The 19374-nt window shown below is 54.1% G+C and overlaps 2 protein-coding genes across 33 annotated transcripts in view; one reads left to right on the top strand and one right to left on the bottom strand.

Annotated features, from left to right (window-relative positions):
* The first annotated feature begins 682 nt into the window (after nucleotides 1-682).
* Nucleotides 683-18812, top strand: TMEM200B (transmembrane protein 200B). The gene is made up of 2 exons (XM_050983362.1): nucleotides 683-733; nucleotides 8805-18812. Exon 2 carries the CDS (start codon nucleotides 8828-8830, stop codon nucleotides 10142-10144), a length of 1317 nt encoding a protein of 438 aa, XP_050839319.1. The 5' UTR covers nucleotides 683-733; nucleotides 8805-8827; the 3' UTR covers nucleotides 10145-18812.
* The window catches only part of EPB41 (erythrocyte membrane protein band 4.1), a 96306-nt gene continuing 92353 nt past the window's right edge, over nucleotides 15422-19374 (bottom strand). For 31 of the 32 annotated variants that reach the window (XM_050983346.1, XM_050983332.1, XM_050983335.1 and 28 more), the window contains one exon: nucleotides 15665-18904. The gene's annotated coding sequence lies outside the window, so the exon portion shown is untranslated. Of the gene's footprint in view, nucleotides 18905-19374 lie in introns of all 32 variants that reach the window. The other variant, XM_018922495.3, reaches the window with a different exon arrangement.

Here is a 19374-nt window from a genome sequence, read left to right as displayed (position 1 = left end):
CCCAGTCCCAGTGCAGGCTGGCCTGGCTTGAAGAACTGGGGTCTTCTGGTGCACTGCAGGCTGGGGGGGCTTTGCTGGTGGGGTGGAGAAAGGTCTCTGAGCTCTGAGAATTTCATAGGATCAGAGGATCACGGAATAGTCTGGTTGGAAGGGTCCTTAAAGACCATCCAGTTTCAGCCCTCCCCCCGGCGTGGGCAGGGACACTTTCCACTGGAGCATCCCTCGGCGAGGCAGGGCCCATTCTGCGGGAGGGCCTGGGGTCGCCGCTGGGCGAGGGGACCCGGGAGCGGGGCGGAGGAAGGATCCCAGCCCGGCCCCTTCCATCCCCCGCCGCCGCCGGCCCCGCTCGGAGCCAGGAAAATCCCAAATCCCACCGATCCCGCACCGCGATCGCAACTTTCCCACGGCCGGGAAGCTGCCGCCGGCCCCGCGGAGCCCGCCCCGGGAGGGGCACAGGGGGGTCCCGTCCAGTCCACGTCCCCCCCGCCCGACCCCGCCGCGCTCCGCCCCCCGCGGGCCGGGGCGGGACCCTGGGCCGGGCGGAACCCGCCGCCCCCCCTGCCCGCGCCCAGACGTCCCGGCGGCAGCTAGCGGGGAGCCGGGATCCCGACACCGCGCTGCCTCCTGCCGCTCCATGGCCCCGGCCGCGGCGGCGGACCCCAGCGCCCGCCGCCCCCGGGGCACCGGCACCGGCCCCGGCCCCGGCGGGAGGCGCACGGCTCGGCGGCCGCCGGTGAGTGCGGGGACGGGGGGACGGCGGGGGGGACACGGACACGCGGCACCGGCCGCGCACATCCACATCCACCTCGGGCACTCAGACCCCGGGCGGGATGCGCGCCGGGCATTGAGCACCCCCGGGCACCCATGGACAGACAGCGGGCACCCGGAGGCAGGCACTGAGCACCCCCGGGCACCCATGGACAGACAGCGGGCACCCAGAGGCAGGCACTGAGCAGCCCCGGGCACCCATGGACAGACAGCGGGCACCCGGAGGCAGGCACTGAGCCCCCCCGGGCACCCATGGACAGACAGCGGGCACCCAGAGGCAGGCACTGAGCACCCCGCACACCCCATGGACAGACAGCAGGCACCCAGAGGCAGGCACTGAGCACCCCGCACACCCCTGGACAGACGCGGCACCCAGAGGCAGCACTGAGCACCCCGCACACCCCATGGACAGACAGCAGGCACCCAGAGGCAGGCACTGAGCACCCCGCACACCCCATGGACAGACAGCAGGCACCCAGAGGCAGGCACTGAGCACCCCGCACACCCCATGGACAGACAGCAGGCACCCAGAGGCAGGCACTGAGCACCCCGCACACCCCTGGACAGACAGCGGGCACCCAGAGGCAGGCACTGAGCACCCCGCTCACCCCATGGACAGACACTGAGCACCCAGAGGCAGGCACTGAGCACCCCGCTCACCCCATGGACAGACACTGAGCACCCCGCACACCCATGGACAGACAGCAGGCACCCAGAGGCAGGCACTGAGCACCCCGCTCACCCCATGGACAGACACTGAGCACCCAGAGGCAGGCACTGAGCACCCCGCACACCCCATGGACAGACAGCAGGCACCCAGAGGCAGGCACTGAGCACCCCCGGGCACCCATGGACAGACACTGAGCACCCAGAGGCAGGCACTGAGCACCCCGCTCACCCCATGGACAGACACTGAGCACCCAGAGGCAGGCACTGAGCACCCCGCACACCCCTGGACAGACAGCAGGCACCCAGAGGCAGGCACTGAGCACCCCGCACACCCCTGGACAGACAGCAGGCACCCAGAGGCAGGCACTGAGCACCCCGCACACCCATGGACAGACACTGAGCACCCAGAGGCAGGCACTGAGCACCCCGCACACCCATGGACAGACAGCGGGCACCCAGAGGCACTGCACACTGAAGGGCACCGGGCACCCGCGGACACGGTGTTCCCACAGATACGAATGTGCTCCCACAGACACCGAGCGCACTCAGGGACAGCCAGACACGCACACGGACACACACCACACATACACACTCGCGTGCACAGATGTGCGCACACACTCCTGTGCAAGCGCACCCAGAGGCACACGCATCTTCACACAGCCAAACCCGGGAGCTGAGCAGAACTGCCCAGTCCCAGCAGTTTTTGCAATTCTCGAGGCTCCTGGCAGAGGATTGGGGTGAGGAGTAGCCCCGCAGCTGATCCCCACGCAGGGTATGATGTATGTATGAGAGAGAAGTGGGTGGAAATTATCCCACTAGATCCTGGAGTTTGGGATCAGGAGGGACTGTGTGTGCAAGGGCTGAGCTTTATGGCATGGAGGGGTCAGCGACCGCAGCCAGACCCATGGCTCTGTCTCACCTCTTGGTGGGTTTGGATCCTTGCTCATGAAATCAGCAAGCTATGTATTTTGCAGGGAAAAGAGTAGGAGAGATGGGCGTTAAAAAGCTGTGAGTTAAGAGTGAGACCAGCTGGGAATACAATTGGGAACTTCATTGCTTGCAGGCCGAGTGGGATGCGGGCCTGTGGAGCAGGAGATGGGATCTGTGTGTCTGTGCCCCCCCTGGATAACTTGAGCCGTGCCTGGGAGCAGAGAGGCAGCCTCTGGACTCTATCCTTCCATCCCATCCCCTCCCTCCATGCTGGCGGGGATTTTTCAAAGGAGCAGCAGGGAAGGTGCCAGATTCAGAGTTTGGTCCTAATTCCCTGGAAATCTCAGCCTATGGATTTTTCTTTTACTCTCCTTCCTTTACTCTTGCCTGTGAGGATTTGCAAAGTGCTTAGCCACAGCCTGCATCCTTGGGTACCCTGCCACCCCACACCACTTCCCAGAGGTAGGAATTCTCCCAGGAAATCCCCCTGAGCCCCTCACTCCTCCCCTTCCTCCAAATGAGCAAAGAGCTCTCTCCATTTAAATTTAGATGTCTGCATTATCTTGAATTTGTATTTATTAATTATTTGCATCTGATTTCTATCAAAAAAGTTGGGCAATGCAGATGTCCTGATTTCAGCACTGGCTTGAGGGAGAAACACCAAATTTGTGGATTTTCATTGTCTTCTTAAACAATGGCCTGTCAGAAGCAGCTGGGAATTACAATCCCTCTCCCATCGCAGGGGTCTGACGTGTCAGAGTTAAGCAACATCCAAGTTGCGTGAGCTCCTCACCATGGGTGACTGCAGCTCATTTCCCAGCTGTGGAGATTACTCTAATTAGCAGAGCAAATCTGGGTAAGGCAAGCTCTGATAATTAGTAATCAGTGGGATGTTTCCACACACTTTCTTTTGCCTGAGGGATAGAGAGTGGTTCAGAGCATGGCCCTATTTTTTAGGAGCAGGGAGGAGTTTGGAGAACTCAAGGTGAATGGAGCGGGAGGTACTGATGGCTCTCACTCCTCACATCCCATTTGCCCATCAGGACCCTCTCGTCTGGGATCAAGCACAGGGTAGAAAGCAAAAGGAGAGACCCGTGTGTCCCCAAATCACCCCAGCACCATCTTTCCCTGCATCATATTCCAAGTGACAATAGTGGCCTTGGTGGCTCCTGACTGCTGTCTGGGACGTGTGACCTGATGATGGGGAGCAGGCACGATGCTTCGCCACAGCCTGGGCCAGGTGTGGGGGTGATGCCCTCATTGATAGGTGCTTGGTGGAGGTGGTTTTGTGTTAATCCCTCCTCCATCCCATCCTTCACCTGGGAAAACTGAGGTCTTTGTGCTGCAGAGAGGGGAATAAGGGGCAATTCTGACCTTTGGGCTCTTAATCCTAGGATCTTCTGTGCTGCAGCAAAGGTGAAAATCTGTCAGAACCCCAGTGAGACTCCCAGTCCGGGACCACAAGGTGATTCCCGCTGGGAAGGTGATAATCCTTCCCATGCTGTGATAATTAGTGTTACTGAGTTTATGTGAAAGTTTGCATGAGGGAACTTAATTAATTATGGTTGATTAATGTGTGTCCCCAGCTAAAGCTGGAGCTGGAGCCACGGATTTTGTCTCTGCATTGGGAACACTTCTGTCAGGTTCACACAGGGAGGTTTTATTGCTTGGGAATGAGCCCAGGGGAGGCTCTGGACTGGGAGCTGCCAGCGGATGCTGGGATGGTGACAGGGTTTGATCCAGCTGGGAAACCCCCAGAAATGTCTGGCAGATTTTTCTCCTGTTCTCTCTCTCTGGAGACCTTTATGTGTAGCCAAGGAGGGGAACTTGAAGTGAACTCAGAGAACTGGGAGGGAGGAGGCACTGCACAGGAGGGAGTATGAGGGCTCAGACCACCCTGAGTATCCAGCATGAGGGATGCACCGTGCACTGGGATCGCTGCTGCTCCCCTGCGGGCCTTGGCTTCGGTCTCCTGCAGCCAGGATGGGAGGTGGGGTGGGGAAGGAGCTGGTGCCTGGGTGCTGCTCCTGTGGTCGCTTCCTGCCCCGTGCCGGGGGCGGCATTGGAGGTTGGGCTGAAAAGGAGTTATTTTTAAGCAACACATCTCAGTGCAGACTGTCATTCCCATTCTCCTTACCTTCCCTGTGGGTGGGAGAACCGGGGGGGGGGGGGGGGGGGGGGGCTCCAGCAGCTCAACAACAGCCTCATGCCCAGAAGGTCTTGTCTGCCTGGGTCCCCTTTCCTTGTGGAGAGGGATTTGGGGAGCTCAGCCACCACGGGCTTGGATGTCATAGGCTCCCCAGGGCTTAGATGAGGCAGAGGGGGCTGGGCTGTGCTTGCTTGTTTGGGGTCTCACCCATTACTGTGGCCTTTAGACACTGCAGGTTTTGCTGGCTGATTCAGTAGTGAATTACAAAACCAGTTTATTCCCAAAATAAGGAGAGTATCTTTAAAGTCATGGTACTTTAGGAAAAGAAAAAGAAAAGAGAGGTGGTTTCTGTTTGTTGGGCATTTCTTGGGTGTTCGTTACAGCCGGGGCTGCTCCTTTGCCAGCTCCCAGGGTGATGCCCTGCACAGGACCCACAGGATCCTGCATCCAGGTGGGATCCTGGGTGCTGAATGGTATCATGCCCCATGGTTGGGCAGCGCAGCCTGGCATGGGGCATGGCAGCAATGGGAAAACTCTCTAGGGGAGATGGTGGATTGATTCTCTTCTGTGTGGTGGATGCTGTCTTGCAGTGAAGTCTTTTCAGGTGTGAGCCAAGGAAAAGAAAAAGCTCCTGGAAGGATAACTGGCAAGAGGGATAAACCTGTAAGAAGGCCCTCAGAGCTGCCTGCACTTGGCACTTGTCCATATGGCATTTTTGCATCTCCAGCCCGTCACTGAGCTGGGTGGCATCTCCTGTGGCACAGGACTGGAGTGGCACTTCCAGACATTTAGAGCCTCTCTTCCCTCATCCAGAGGGAGATTTGGAGGCCATTTATGCTTTTTGATAGCCTTTGATGCTGGAAATTCAAGCTGGCAGTGTCCCTGTGGAACTGATCTTGATTCCACGGGGTGGTGGGGGCCGGGGAGGGTTAGGGTTAGAGAGGTTAGAGGAACTGGAGTTAAAGAGGCATGGCTGAGGCTCCAGAATAAAACAGGGGCAGAACATCCCAGGGACACCCAGGGGATGTGAGGATCTGCCTGCAGGAGGGACCCTTCCCAAATTCTGCTTTACCACCACCCAGCTCTGCTGCTGTCAGATGCATTGGGATTTAGTATCAAATTTTAGGAGAATCAATCTGCGAAGGCAGCCAGAGAGGATTGAGGTGGGAGGGTGGAGCCAGCAATGTGCCTTCGTGATGGGAGGGATTAGAGAAATATTTGGGTTTATTTTAATGTCAGGTTTATTGCAAGGATTGGGAGCTTAACCTGGCAGGAGAACAGTGCTCATCCCGCTCCAGAACAACATGTACAGTTCCATACTGTCATTCCTTCCCACCGGGAACAGAAACCTCAGAGCTGGTCCTGGTGAGCCACAAATGCCTCCGGGCTGGACAGAGGTGGCCAGGAGTGCACAGGCAGCGAGCCACTGCCTGTCCCCAGCATGGGACCGGGCTGTCCCCAAGCCCTGCTCCTGCGCTCCGAGCTGTGTCTGACGCCACTGCTCTAACGTGGGATTCATCCATTCGCAGCAGAGTCGGCAGCTGCAGGGTGCAGGAGGGAATGGCAACACTGGGTTTTGTATTTTTTTAATTTCTTTTTTCTAAAAGGGTTATATAAGCTTGGGGATTCTATTAATAAAAATAATGGTTTTGAACTCCGGGAACAACCAGCCCCAGCAATGAGCATGGAAATTCTCCAAGTTCGGAACACAGCAGTGGGCACCTAAGGGACAGGCACTCTGGGCAGGAATAGTGGCCAGGGCTACAGAGGGGATTCCCTGCCTGCAGCCAGATTGGTGCCATCTGCCTGTCCCTCCTGCCAGCACCTCTGTCCCTGTTCCCAGGGAAAAGGAGAGGAGGCGGGAAGGGGATTGTTTCAGCTCCAGTGTGGTGTGGACCCTTTGAATGTGGGGTGGGTGGGTGCCCCTCATCCTCCTGTACCCATTCCCAAGCAGCTTGAGATGAATCCCAGACTGTATCCAGAGCAAAATTGTGGCAAGAACAGCCTGATGCAGCCCAGGTGAACATCACCTAGACCCAAATCATTGTCCTGAATGGGATACAGGGGATGTGTGGTCCTCACAGGTGGGATTTGGGAGGTTCTCATGGTCCTCACAGGCAGGGTCCAGCAAAGCTTGTTGTCCCCATGGGAGGCTCTCTGTCCCCACAGGTGGGACACCAGGGATGCTCCTGGTCCCTGTGGAACTGATCTTGATTCCACGGGGTGGTGGGGGCCGGGGGGGGTTAGGGTTAGAGAGGTTAGAGGAACTGGAGTTAAAGAGGCATGGCTGAGGCTCCAGAATAAAACAGGTTTTATAAAACAGGGGTGTGTTCAGTGTGACTCTGGGGTCGTGAGCTGTGGGGATCATGTTCCCCCCAGTCTGTATCCAAGAGCTTTCTCTTGCAATGTAGAGGGTCATTCTCTTCTTAATCTCTAAGTAGCCAGCAAGGCATTTCAAGGGTTTGCTATAAAAATTAAGAGAGTTTGAAGCTAAGATGACAATTAGAGAAAATTGAGACATAACCTTAATCAGGGCATTTGGAGGCAAAAAGCTCACAGACTTTGGGTTGGGATGTGTTCAAGTGTCCAGTAGATTGCTTTTAATACCAAAATATTTAAAGCCTCATTTTTCAGGATGAACATTACTTTGGGTTTATTGTGTTTCTCCCTTTGCTATGTGGGATTATCAATTTATCTTTCTGAAAAGTCTTAACACCCCACTCAGCAGTAGCCTGGGGTTTGGTCTGGTTTGTTTGGGCCTTAATTTTTTTTTCCCTTGAAATCTCCCTTACTTGAATTGTCACAGCCTGACAGCCTTGTGCCAGGAACAAGCTGTCATCCTGGATCTCATAACTTTAATTCCTTCCCTCTGATGCTAATAACACTTTAAGATGATTACTGGGGGGGAAAAGTAGTATTTTTCTGCTGTTTGGATTCTGATCACTGGCTCTGAGTACTTCATTCATCTTGGGGAGTGAAATTGGTGTGGTCATCCCTCTCCTCCTGCAGGGCTCTCCTTGGGTTTAGTTTCTGGGTTTGATTTGCTGAATATCCATGACTGTGTTGTCCAAATGCTTTTCTTGACAGTTTAAGATGCAGTGGGGTGACAAGCCCCCTCCCACAGCATCCCTTGGCTAGGGGCCAGCCTGCAGCTCTCCCTGCTCACATGCCCTTTGGGATGTTCCTTTGGGAATGGCCTGGGCAGCATTTCCATGCTGGCAGTGCCAGGAGACACGGGAGAGTGCATGGACTCCCCATCCTGCCCCAGCCCCACTGCCAGCCATGGCTGGGCACGCAGCACCACGCTGCGAGGACATGGATTCCTGTCAGCATGAGCTTATTTATAGTTTTTTTAAGATGTTTTTGGTCTGGGACTTGTTCAAGGCCTGTTTTAGCTTCCCAGGGTTCCACTTAACCCAGGCAAAATGGTTAATGGCCAGCCCAGCTGATGCTTCCTGCCAGGCTGGTCACCTGCTGTGTTGGGCAGCAGCTTCCACACCTTTTTGCTCATCTAGGAAATAAAGGTCTGGGTAAAATGACACACCATGGACTATAAATCCCTAGATGTGGAGTTTTTTGTTGGTGTGTGTGAGGGTAGGATCCTGGGGATGCACTGAGCAGGTCAGAGGAAAGAGTAGACAGCAGAAAATTAGGAAAAACACCTCTTTTAGCTTAATTCACCATGGATTGGTGAGTCCTGCCATCTGATGAGTGCCTTGATGTTGGTTTAGGTTTTTAGGTCCTTCTTGGATCATCACTCACAGGGCTCTGGGTGTTGTGGCTGTGCCAGACCTTTCATTTGAGTTTCCAGGTGCCTCAGTTTCCCCAGCAGATGAATAAATAGCCCCTTCCCTCCCTCACTGCTGTTGTGGCAGACTAGGGGTGGCACCTTCTGCAGGTGTCGCGGGACTGGGGTGACCTAGGACAGGTCCCTTAGGCTGTGATGTCAGCAATGGCTCTGTGCTGAGTGTGACACAGCAGGGTCCCAGCTGTCCTCGCTTCCTGTGCAGCTCAGGGGTTTAGAGGGATGAGTCTGGGGGCTTTGGGAGTGTGGTTGGAAGGGGTGCCTCAGCCCTTCACTCCTCAGTGGGGAGAGAGGAGTGACTTGAGGAAAGAGGGGAGCAATTGGGCAGAGCAAAGCTGCTTGTCCCTGCCTAGTGTAACCTGTGGGCTTGGTGTCCTTGTGCTCCTGGCACCCCCAGTGTCCCTGTGGTGCCCATGCTCCAGCATCCCGGGCACAGGGACCTCCAGTGATGCCTGCTCACCTTTTTCTCCTCCCGTTGTGCAGGAATTGTGGCTGAGCCAGAGACGATGACTGCAGAGAGTGCCGAATCCAACGGGCCTATGCGGGAGCCGGAGCACGGAGGGCCCAAGGTGCCAGTGCCCCCCGTCCCACCGCGGCGCCGCCGCCGCCTGCGGCACAAGCCCCTGACGGAGCCCTCGCTGAAAGGGCAGCTCCGCATGCGCTCACCCGCGGGGGCCTTCCTCATGGTGGGCATCTCAGTGGTCCTGGTGGGCATGACCATTGCCGTGGTGGGCTACTGGCCTCACCGGGGACATGGGGGCACTGGGGCCGGCGCGGGGAACACTAGCGTGGTGGGGGACATGAGGAGGGAGGTGGTGGCCGGGCGCCACATGCCCCACAGCGAGAGGCTGAAGCTGATCGGCCCTGTCATCATGGGCATTGGGCTCTTCATCTTCATCTGCGCCAACACAATGCTGTACGAGAACAGGGACATGGAGACCCGGCAGCTGATGCAGAAGGGGCTCTACAGCCTGGCGGTGGGGCTGCCTGAGGGGACCAGGCCCGAGGATGGGCACTGCCAGCACGGGGACAGCCAGCCCAAGGCCTTCCCCAGGGCCAATGCTGAGTGCGTGGAGGGCTGTTACCAGGTGGACCTGTCCTGTCAGCCCAGCCCCAGCCCTGGCAGGATGTGGTCTGACTGCTACGTCTCCAACCGGCTCCAGGCCATGGCCGAGTTCCTGCAGCACCCGGCAGCTTCCCCTGCCACCTCTCTCCGCAGCCTCCGCTCCACCGAGGTCAACCTGAGCCTTCCGCGCCATGCCGGAGCCGAGTCCCTCCTGTCCTCGGCCGTGGGGGCCTTGACACTGCCTATCATCAAACTCAACAACTGCTTGCTGGACGGGGCAGCACGGGGGGCTGGGGTGAGGTCAGAGAAGGGCCCTGCTGGGCATCCCCCCAAAACATCACAGCTCTCCCGGGCTCCACTTTCCGTCGGTGACAGCACCGCACCCTGCAGCCAGGATGGTGGTGGTGGTGGTGGTGGTGGCAGTGGCCACGTTGTCATCAACATGGATGACGTGGGTGACAGCTGTCGCGGCGCAGAGCCACTGGTGGGGCTCAGGCCCCACGTGCACCTCCACACCCCGGGACACTCCAGATCCCTGGACCTTGGCCGGCCAGGGGTGCTGCTGTTGGCCCCCATCAAGGACCGTAAGAACCGGAGCTGGCCCCGGCTGGACCACGTCAGCCTTGTGGGCTACGCCAAGCTGGAAAGTACCGGCGAGTCCTCAGACCAGCTGCTGGAGCCCAGCGAGCCCCCAAGCCAGGGCGAGCCCCTGCCCAGCTCCTGGGTGCTGGGGATGGAGCAGGGCACACGGGTCTGATGACCCCAGCACCTTTGGGGACTGTAACATCCCAGTTCCTCATCCAGGCCCCCAGCACCCACCAGCCACCCCAAAACCCCACATCCAGGAGGGGTTTTGGGGGCAGCATTTTTAAGCCAATGCCAAGAGGAAGGTCCTGACCCTCTGCTCCTGGGTGAGGACTCGCCCAGGTGGGATGTCCTTCCAGGTGGATGCCCTTGGCCTTACAAAACCTTCTCCTGGTAACTTTTCCAGAGGAGTCCTCACTTTGAGACCCCACACAAATTGTGGGATAGGGATGTGGGGGCAGGTGAATTCCCACCAGCCCCCACAGCGCTGTATCTCAGAAGTTTGGGGTAGGGAGATGCTTTGGGGGGTGGTGTCCCCTTGTCCAGCCTCAACCCACCAGAAAATTTGCTTGGCCAGAGCACGTAGGCCCAACAGGGCTATTAAATATTATCTGGATGCCATGTGGTCCTGCCTTGCCTCCTGCTCTTGCCTGTGGGATGCATGGGAGGGGCGGCGCCTGCAGCGGTCTGTCCAGAGGGTCTGTGAGACCTTGGGCTCCCACCTGGACTCACTGGAGAAGGGATGCTCCATAACCAGCTGCTCAGCATTCAGAGGATGAGGTGATGAGTGCAAGGTTTGGGATTTTTATGGAGATAAGGGATGTAAAAGGTATCCAAGGAATTGCAGGCAGTGAGCAAGGTGCTGCTGCCCACCTGGGGTGCAGCAATTCTGAGAGCTTCTCAGTGGATCTGGGTTTGTTTGTGCTGGGTTTTGGTGGGATGGAGGATGCAGGTGGTGGGAGGAAGGATGTGAAGGGGCAGAGAGGTAGGGGAATATCAGTGCTGGTTTTGCCAGGTCCAGTTAGTGCTGTTCTGTTCTTTGGTGCCTGTTGGATGCAGAGCAGGAGCTGTATGGGATGAGGCCAGAGAGGCAGCCTCAGCACTGGGGTAGATTCCTGGAGAAAAGGGAGTTAATCCCGTCCCTTCTTACTCCTTCCAGCTCCCTCTTGGGCAGGAGGAGCCCCAGAATGCCAAGGCATGTGGAAGGATGGATTGGAGCTAGGACAGCTCTGCTCTCCACAGCTCGGGAGGCCTCCAAATGGCTGTGGCAGCCTAGGTGGGATTTTTGCCTTTTGCCTTCCCAAAACCAGGGCCTCTTGGGATGGCTGAAATCTCTTTTATCTGTATTAAATGTTTGGGGGTGGGGGGTGAGGGGGTTATTCCTGTCTCTGCTTTGCCCTCTCTGGTCTGAAGTGAGCACAGAGTGTCAGACCTTGCAAACTTTGGGAGCAACATCCCTCTTCAGATCAAAACATCCCAGTAAAATCATTTGGAAATTGCTTTTTCTACCCCAGCTGCCTCTTCTCTCAAAAAGCAGCCCCCCACAATGCTTTGATGGGGAGGGTTCTGCTTTACAGGTAAAAGCTGTCCCTGTTTCCAGTGCCAGCCCTCCCAGAGAGCTTGGGTACAGCTTTCCCCATGCAGGGACCAGAGATGGGACCCACAGCTGCGGTTTGGGCCCAGTTGCATCCCAGACAATCCTCTGGGAGTGATACTAGCCCAAGCTCAGCTATTTATTTGGCTGCTTAATCTCAAGATTATTTAGGCACTGATTCAATGCAATAAACAACAACCAGAAAAAGTCACCGTTGGGGGCTACACTGGAGCAGCATCACAGGGGAAGCGCCAGAAGGTTGTTTTTGTCCCAAAATAACTTTTTGCTTGGGCTTAACCATCTGTAGCCAGAGCTAATGCCAGGCCCTGGGCCATGCTTTGGGAACTGGCAGCAAGAAATTGGAGCCCAAAATGCCACAAGGAGCTGCATGAGAAACTACTGGGTGTGCTTGTTTTAATTTTTCCCCTTCGTTTTCTGGTTAAGGCTCAGTCTAACTGTGGGAAATGGTTGGACCACAGGGCAATCTGCATGAACCATGTGTCTCCATCATCATCCTCCTTCCCCATCCTCCTTCCCAGCTCAGCAGCATCCTCCAGGGCAGGCATTTCTGAGTCACACAGGGATAATTTCAAAATGCAAAGCAGCTTGATTAATTACTGTGCCTTCTCCTGGGAAGAGCAGCATCTGTGCATCCCTCACCTTCAGCTCCATCCATGGACACTGTTCCCAGAGTATTTGTGGGATATTAGCAGTGCTGGTTTCAGTGGATGAATGCCATGTGTGCTGTGCTCACAGGGTTCTGGGAATGACCTGGGCAGGGTGAGGTTAGAAACAGAAAGTAAAAGAGAAAGTAAAAATGTACACCCGGGATTGACTGTTTGGCTTCAGGGTTGTGAAGTGGAACAATCCTGGAAGCCCTGGAGATGCCATACTGCACAGCCTGCGAAGGACAATGCTTGGTGCTACCTTCTGTCCTGCTCAGGAGCAGGCTAGATACACTATGGACTAAATATCCAGCTGTCCTCACCCCCCGGGGTATCCCACCCCAGGAGGTGGCCACTGCAGGAGGAGATTCCTACCAACAGAAGGAATTTCATCATAAACACCGGCAAAGAAAACTGGGGGATTGTTCCCAACATGTCCAGGCTGACGAGGACTGACCCGGGGGTCCCTTGGACCAGAGGATGGAGGCTGGAGAGACCAAAGACAATTGCAGTTATCCCCCATTATACCAAGAGACCTCTCAGCTAGTGCACAGCTACAGGACAGCTTAGTTTGGGCCAAAAATTGATAAAATGGGGAAAATGGATTGAGGGAACCACTACCACAGGCTTGTGTGGGAGAAGTGCCCTGGGGAGAGGTGCAGACCCTGCCGGTGGCTGTGAGAGGGTCTCTCATGCCCGGGTACACCCCAGCAGTGCCAGCGGGTCTCCAGATTTGCTGCTGCTCTGTCCCCAGGGAGCACAACAACCACAGCTGGGGACAATCACTCCCTGATACTGCTCAGCTGTTGGCTGGTTTGCAGCTCTTTCTACTCTTCTTCCTCTGCCTCCTCCTCCTTCTTCTCCTCCTCCTCTCCCTGCAGAGGGGCCAGTCACAGCCATGAATCTGCTTGGCTGGAGTGCCCTTCCTTAAGATTTAAGATCTGTGGGAAGGCGAGGGCTCCACTCCCAGTGTGCACTTGCAGTACAGCCAGGAGTGAGTGATCCCGGCTGTAAATCTCCTGCCGAGGTGTTGGGAGGATGACGCGTAGGGGACAGTGTGACCTGTGCTGGGTGAGTGTGGCTTTTGTCCTCCATGGCTGAAGAGGAGTGGTGTGATGGGTGCAGGTGTGCTCCCCAGGTCTGTAACACCCTGTCCATTTTGGCAGGGGGCTGATTTCTATTTTAAAAAAGGGCAAGAGCGTGGTTCAAAATGCCTCTCTGCATTAATGAGCCAGCACTGAGCCAAAGGCATCCATCCTAGTGCTTCCTGGTACCCGGGGGAGCTGGAATGGTGCTGGAGCTGGGGTGGGGTTGGGAATAGTTGCTTAATTATTTTTAAATTTTTTTTCCTGTGGGTTTGGGGGCATCCTGTATAGGTTCTCTGCCACCCAAGGCTCTGCACATTAATCCTACTGTAGAAATGGGCTGAGCAATGTGGGATGGATTGCCCTGGGGCTGGTCCTGGGCAAAGTTCCCTCAGTGTTGTCAGCGTCTGTGTGATGTGTCCTGACAGCTGAGCACCGGCAAGGGGCTGGAGCCCAAATCTCTGGAGCTTTGGCTTGGAGCCCATCAGGGACCACTGCCCATGCTGGGTGCAAAAAGCAAAAGAGGCCCCTGAATCTGCAGGAGTCTGCACTGGTGCTTCCTTGGGTGGTTGGGGACAGAGCAGGGATGAATCCAAGGCCATTGACCCAGCTACTGCAGGAGCTGAGGTGATTTCCCACCTGGTTTTGGCTATTCTTTTGTGCCTCAGTTTCCCCAGTGGTGGAGCTCAGAGCTGAGCTCAGCGTGTCCAACCTGGCCGATTGCCAACATAATTCCTCCCTTTCAATCCTGTTTATCTCAGACCCTGGGCTCTCCCAGCTGGAAGGGGTGGAGTCACCCCACTGCTGCCTGGTTCCCACAGCAATTCCCCCTGGAGTCCTGAGAGCAGCCCTCATCTTCCAGGAACACGATTGGCTGCTGAGCCCCAAAACCAGGAGGAACAGCCTAAAAATAGTCTGGGCTGGAATAAGCTGGTTACTTAATGGGAACTTTCTTCTCTTGATGTGACAGCTGGGATGGTGACATGAGGAAGGACCAGGGATGGGTGATGAAGTAAAGCCACTTTTGTGGCATCTTCCCAAAGGATGGGGTCTCCAAGACAGACTCATTGCCTTTGGTGCGGGATCTGGGGGCTGGGATGGGTGTGGGGTCACCCAGGAGCAGACTCGGTCTGCCAGGAGCTGCTGCCTCCTGCACAGCTGGGACAAGGGGTGGGGGTTTTATTTATTTGCATCTGGATTGCCATGGCATTTGTTTGCCTAGCATTTTTCCTAGCTTGTAGCCAGGCAAAATGCCACAGGCAACATTACCACCCACCCTGCTACTCTGGCTGTGAGGTGGATAAAGGCACCCTGGGTTTGGGACACTCACCCAGAGGGGCTTTGGGGAGCTTTAAGGAAAATCCTTTCAGTCTCCTGGGATGTCGCCAGACTGCTGAGCATCGAGGTGGGTGTTTGCTGTCTCTGTGCCTGTACCCTGGGGAAAGAAGCTGAGGATACTTTCCCTCGAGCATTTTGGATGGGGTTCCAGTGTCACCTGTGCTGGGGTGTCCCTTCACTAGTGATGGCACCACTCCTGCCCAGCAAAGCACCATGGTTTGGGTGGATGGGCAATATGGGACCATATCCCTGGTGCCACTGATGTCCCTGCAGTGCCCAGGACAGGGATGTGCCAGAAGCCCCTTGGGAACCATCAGCCCCATGTCCCCTCCCTGTGGGAGTCCCAAGGCTGACGATGGTGTTTCTGCCAGGACACACTGGTGCAGTCCAGCACAATCCCATACTGTTGTTGGAGCTGATAGCTGTGGGACAGACTGGGACCCACAGGAGCTTGACAGAGCTTGGAGCTCCCCAGATGATGCTCAATAGGGCCAAAAGTGGAGCAGATGATGACATCTTGGCCATTGGGAATTGCTTCTGGTCCTTCTGGGGGCTTTGGTCCCACATGTGACCACAATGGGAACTGTTTAAAGGGTGGGAAAGCACCACAGAAATATTGGCCCAGGGCTGGGAGAGCTTTGGCACCATCATAGCTACATTTGAGGGCTTTGGTTTAGGCTGGTAAAACCAAGTCACCAGAAAGCCAGGCTAAGGAGAGAGACCTGGAGGAAGGTGAGAAGGAGGAAGAGAATTCAACACCAGAGAGAGAATTTTGTTTGAAGATTTATTGAAAAATGCAATACAAGAAGCAATACTGAACACTTAGGTCTGCCTAAACACTATGGCAACTTTCCCTTTGATTCACTATGAAAATCCAAAATAACAGCTCCCATCACTAGCTGATCTAGAAAGTTTTGCCAACTTTAAAAGTTCCTATTTTTATAAAGAGTTGTAAATGCCTAACCTAGACAATTCACAATTGTCTTAAAAAATTTTACAGAGCTCCTTCATCTTCTCATCTAAATCATTTATTTTTTTTATTTTTACAAGTTTCAACTCTAAGGCTGGGATGCTACCACCTCTTAAGGTAATTGTACAATTAGGAAAATCAACAAACCACAGTTTATTAAAATCAGAAATCAGTCAGTCCTTTGCTAACACATCTCTGTTGGTCAGGGATTGCTATTGGGCATCCGGAGCTGCCATTCCAATTTAATGGAGAAGAACAAGAGCTCCCTGCCTTCCTTTCTATAAAAACATTCATTCATATATAAATAGCTTCCATATAATGCATATTATACAATCAAGACAGTCTCTGGGTGAATTTGTGGAGTGGGAAGAGCTGGGAACATTCACATAAATAGACCTTACTTAGCTGGTTTGTCCCTAGAGCTGACACAGCAGGCTCAGAGCCAAGGACTTTAAATCCCACTAGAGGTGGAAGGGGAGTGGGCAGCCCCACCTTGGCCTTGGCTGAGGGTGCGAGAAGCTTCTTCTGCTTTTAACTTGTACCTTCTTCCCAGGCTCCTGTCCAGCTCCTGGCTTGGGCACCGTGTTGGCAGGAGCGAGGCTGGAAACCCCTGAGGTCAGACAGCAGGTGATGGCAAAGGGCACATGAGGCTATGACTTGTTTGAATTACTCCAGGAGAAGCAAGAACTCAGCAGGGGGAAGTGTGAAAATGGACAACCTGGAAACAGCTACCCAAAATCCAAGGAAAAAATAAAAATAGGGTTGTTCTGGTCTACAGGCCCTTTAACAAAGGACATCTGCAGCAACAGTGAGCACATCCTTCTGGAAAGGAACCACCTCTCCTACCAGCAGGTTTCTCACCCCAGAAATCCCCTGCTTGGGGTGTTTTGTCCCACTCATTGTGCTCAGGGCATGAGACACCCCAAGGGAACACCCATGGACCACATTCCCCTAAATTCTCCTGACAGCCAAGTGCCTTTAAGTGCTATGGACGAACTTAATTTGTCATGCTGGCTCTGCCTGGTAAAGCCCAGAAATCTTCTCAGCCACTGCTCCACATGCCCCATCACTCTTCAGATGTCTGTTGCAAATGAGATGGAAGGACTGAGCGGCAAAGAACTCAATTTCCAGAAAAAGGGCAGTGCCAGAGGGTGCTCAGCATGATGGGTGTTTAAGGCAAGCATTACCCAACTAAGCTGAGGACAGCAGAGACACAGGCCTCTTCCAGGGCCTGCATGGCAGAATAGGGAAGGAAAGGGCTTTTCACACATGGATAGGAAGACTTAAATTCTGCACTATAGCCCAGGACTCCCTAAATCCCCAGAGCACGATGCCCTGAGGGAGGCAGAGCATCCCAGGAGGGAAACCTGCACCAGAGCAGCCCAGAGGCAGCTGCTGGCATGGGAAGGCTGGAGGCTGAGCAGGACCCAGGCAGCAAGGCTCAAAGACAGCCAAAATCCAGCAGCTCCAGCAGAGTCTCCAATCAATACTGTCAGCTTAATTAAAATTGCACCTGAAGCTGAGAAGCTGCACCAGCCCCAGTGTAGGTCCAGGGCTGGCTGCAGCTAAAGAGTGGAGTCATTGCAGCTGGAGTGAAATCCAGTGACTTCTGAAATACATGATTCAAATTTAAAACTGGAGAGCTTTTCTCTTTATTGCCATTTATTTTCCCATCCTCATCTGAGGAGCAGAGCACTCCTTGCCCTCAGCTACCACTGTGCCACACTATATATATAAATATATATATATGTATGTATATTTATACATGGAAAAAAAAAATCACAACCTCAAGTGGACTAAAGTGTTCACAAGTGTCTGGGCAGACTCTTTAGAGAGCTTGGTTGGTTTTTTGCTTCTTGAATTTAAACGGTGGAAGGACAAACCAGGCAAGACCATTCCCATGAAGCTTAGAGAGCAGAAATGGGAGCACATCCAGCCCCTGAAATCATGTTTTTGCATCATCCCCTCTGTGCTGGAGATGGCCCTGGGGGTCTGTAAGCTCAGCCTCAAGATTCAGACAAACACCCTGATATTTCATTCCAGCAAGGGGATCATGAAGCCAAATCCAGACCCACAGGCCAGTGTGGAAGAGGGAATGTCAACACTTCCCATGTGGTTTGGCTCTATCACAACCAGCAACACCTAACACCTAAAATTCCTTGTTCAGCCTCTCCAAATACAGCTTGCAGGCCTAGGAACGATTGTCTAAAGGAATTTAAATTAAATGCTAGTAGGATACACACTCTGAGAAACGGGTAACGTGTTCACCTTTAAATAGCACTGTGAGGGGAGGAAAAAACCCAACCCATGACTTACAAAAAAAACCCAAAAAACTCCTCCCTAATTTAAAAATCATGAACACAAACAAGTGAAAAACTATGACATTGAAAAGCTCAGTTACTGTGAATGCTGCACAAGCCTACCTTAATAGCATCCCGAGTCCAAACACCTTAAACACACACTTCTAAGGGCTTTTTAATTTAATGGCATCTAGAAAACACAAACAGGTGGGGAGCACTCAGCAGAGACACACGGGAAGAAGGCGAGATGCTATCCTCTTAAAGCTCTAAAATTCACAGTATAAGATACTTGAAGCAACTTCCAGTATTCCTTAAATCTAGTCAACTATTCAGATGTGTGCATAGGCTACACCACAAAACCCTACTGTGATCACACGTCAGGGCTGGAACCCAGTGGGGAGGGAGCTCAGAGCAGCCCAGGGGTCGCAGCAGGGCTGGAGCTCCCCAGAGCTACAAAAATATTCTGGAGGCAATTGGAAATGCTGCACAAAGTCTGACCCTTTAAACTGACTCTCCTGGAAGAAGGACCCATGGCTCTGTCAATGTGCACACAGAGCCTGCCCTGGGAACATGCACAGGACAGCTCCGTTATCCCTGACGAGGCAGAGGGAACACAAGTTAAAACAGGGAGCCCTGGAGCCCTGTGAGGTGAGATTCTGTGTCTGAAGAAGCTTTGCATGAGAGGGAATGCAAAACTGAAAACCTGTAAAAAATACTAGAAATATTTTAGAAGTTAGAAATATGGCATATTTCTGTTGTAATAGATATAAAAAAACCCAACAAAACAAAACCCTATATCCAATAGGATCTAGTGGACTCTGGAAAAATCTCAAGTAAAATGTCAAAGCGCAAATCTTAATAAATGATAAGAATGTCTCTGAGTGTCAAGTCTGAAATCCGAGGTCTTTGTGCTCCAGGTAGTTTCTTGGTAGTTTTGCTGGGTTTCTTTTTCCTGGTGTTGTCGTGGGCAGGAACGTTTCCTAGCAAGAGAGGAAGATGGTAAGTTGGACCAAGAGTAGCATGCTGGAAGAGACAGGAATATGCCTCCCTGAAGTGGATGGGAACGGAAGTCAGGTGAATTACCATGAGTGGCAGGTGAGAGGTGCCTAAAGGGGCTCTAGGAGAGTGACTTTGCACAAGGGTCTGGAGCAACAGGACAAGAAAACCAGAGGGCAGGGTTAGATGGGATTTTGGGAAGGAATTTTTCCCTGGGAGGGTGGTGAGACCCTGGCACAGGTTGCTCAGAGAAGCTGTGGCTGCCCCTTGATCCCTGGAAGTGTCCAAGGCCAGGCAGGACAGCGTTTGGAGCATCCTGGGATAGTGCAAGGTGTCCTTGCCTATGGCAGGGGTGGGACTGGATTAACTAATTTACAGTCCCATCCAACCCAAACCATTCCAGGATTCTGTGATCAGTGGCATGGGGCAGGATGGGCTTTAAAGCACTGAGGCA

The sequence above is a fragment of the Serinus canaria genome, chromosome 23 (assembly GCF_022539315.1).
Source record: "Serinus canaria isolate serCan28SL12 chromosome 23, serCan2020, whole genome shotgun sequence".
NCBI classification, from domain to species: Eukaryota; Metazoa; Chordata; class Aves; order Passeriformes; family Fringillidae; genus Serinus; species Serinus canaria.
The sequence above is the reverse complement of the archived record's forward strand: the minus strand, read 5'-3'. Positions and strand labels throughout refer to the sequence as shown.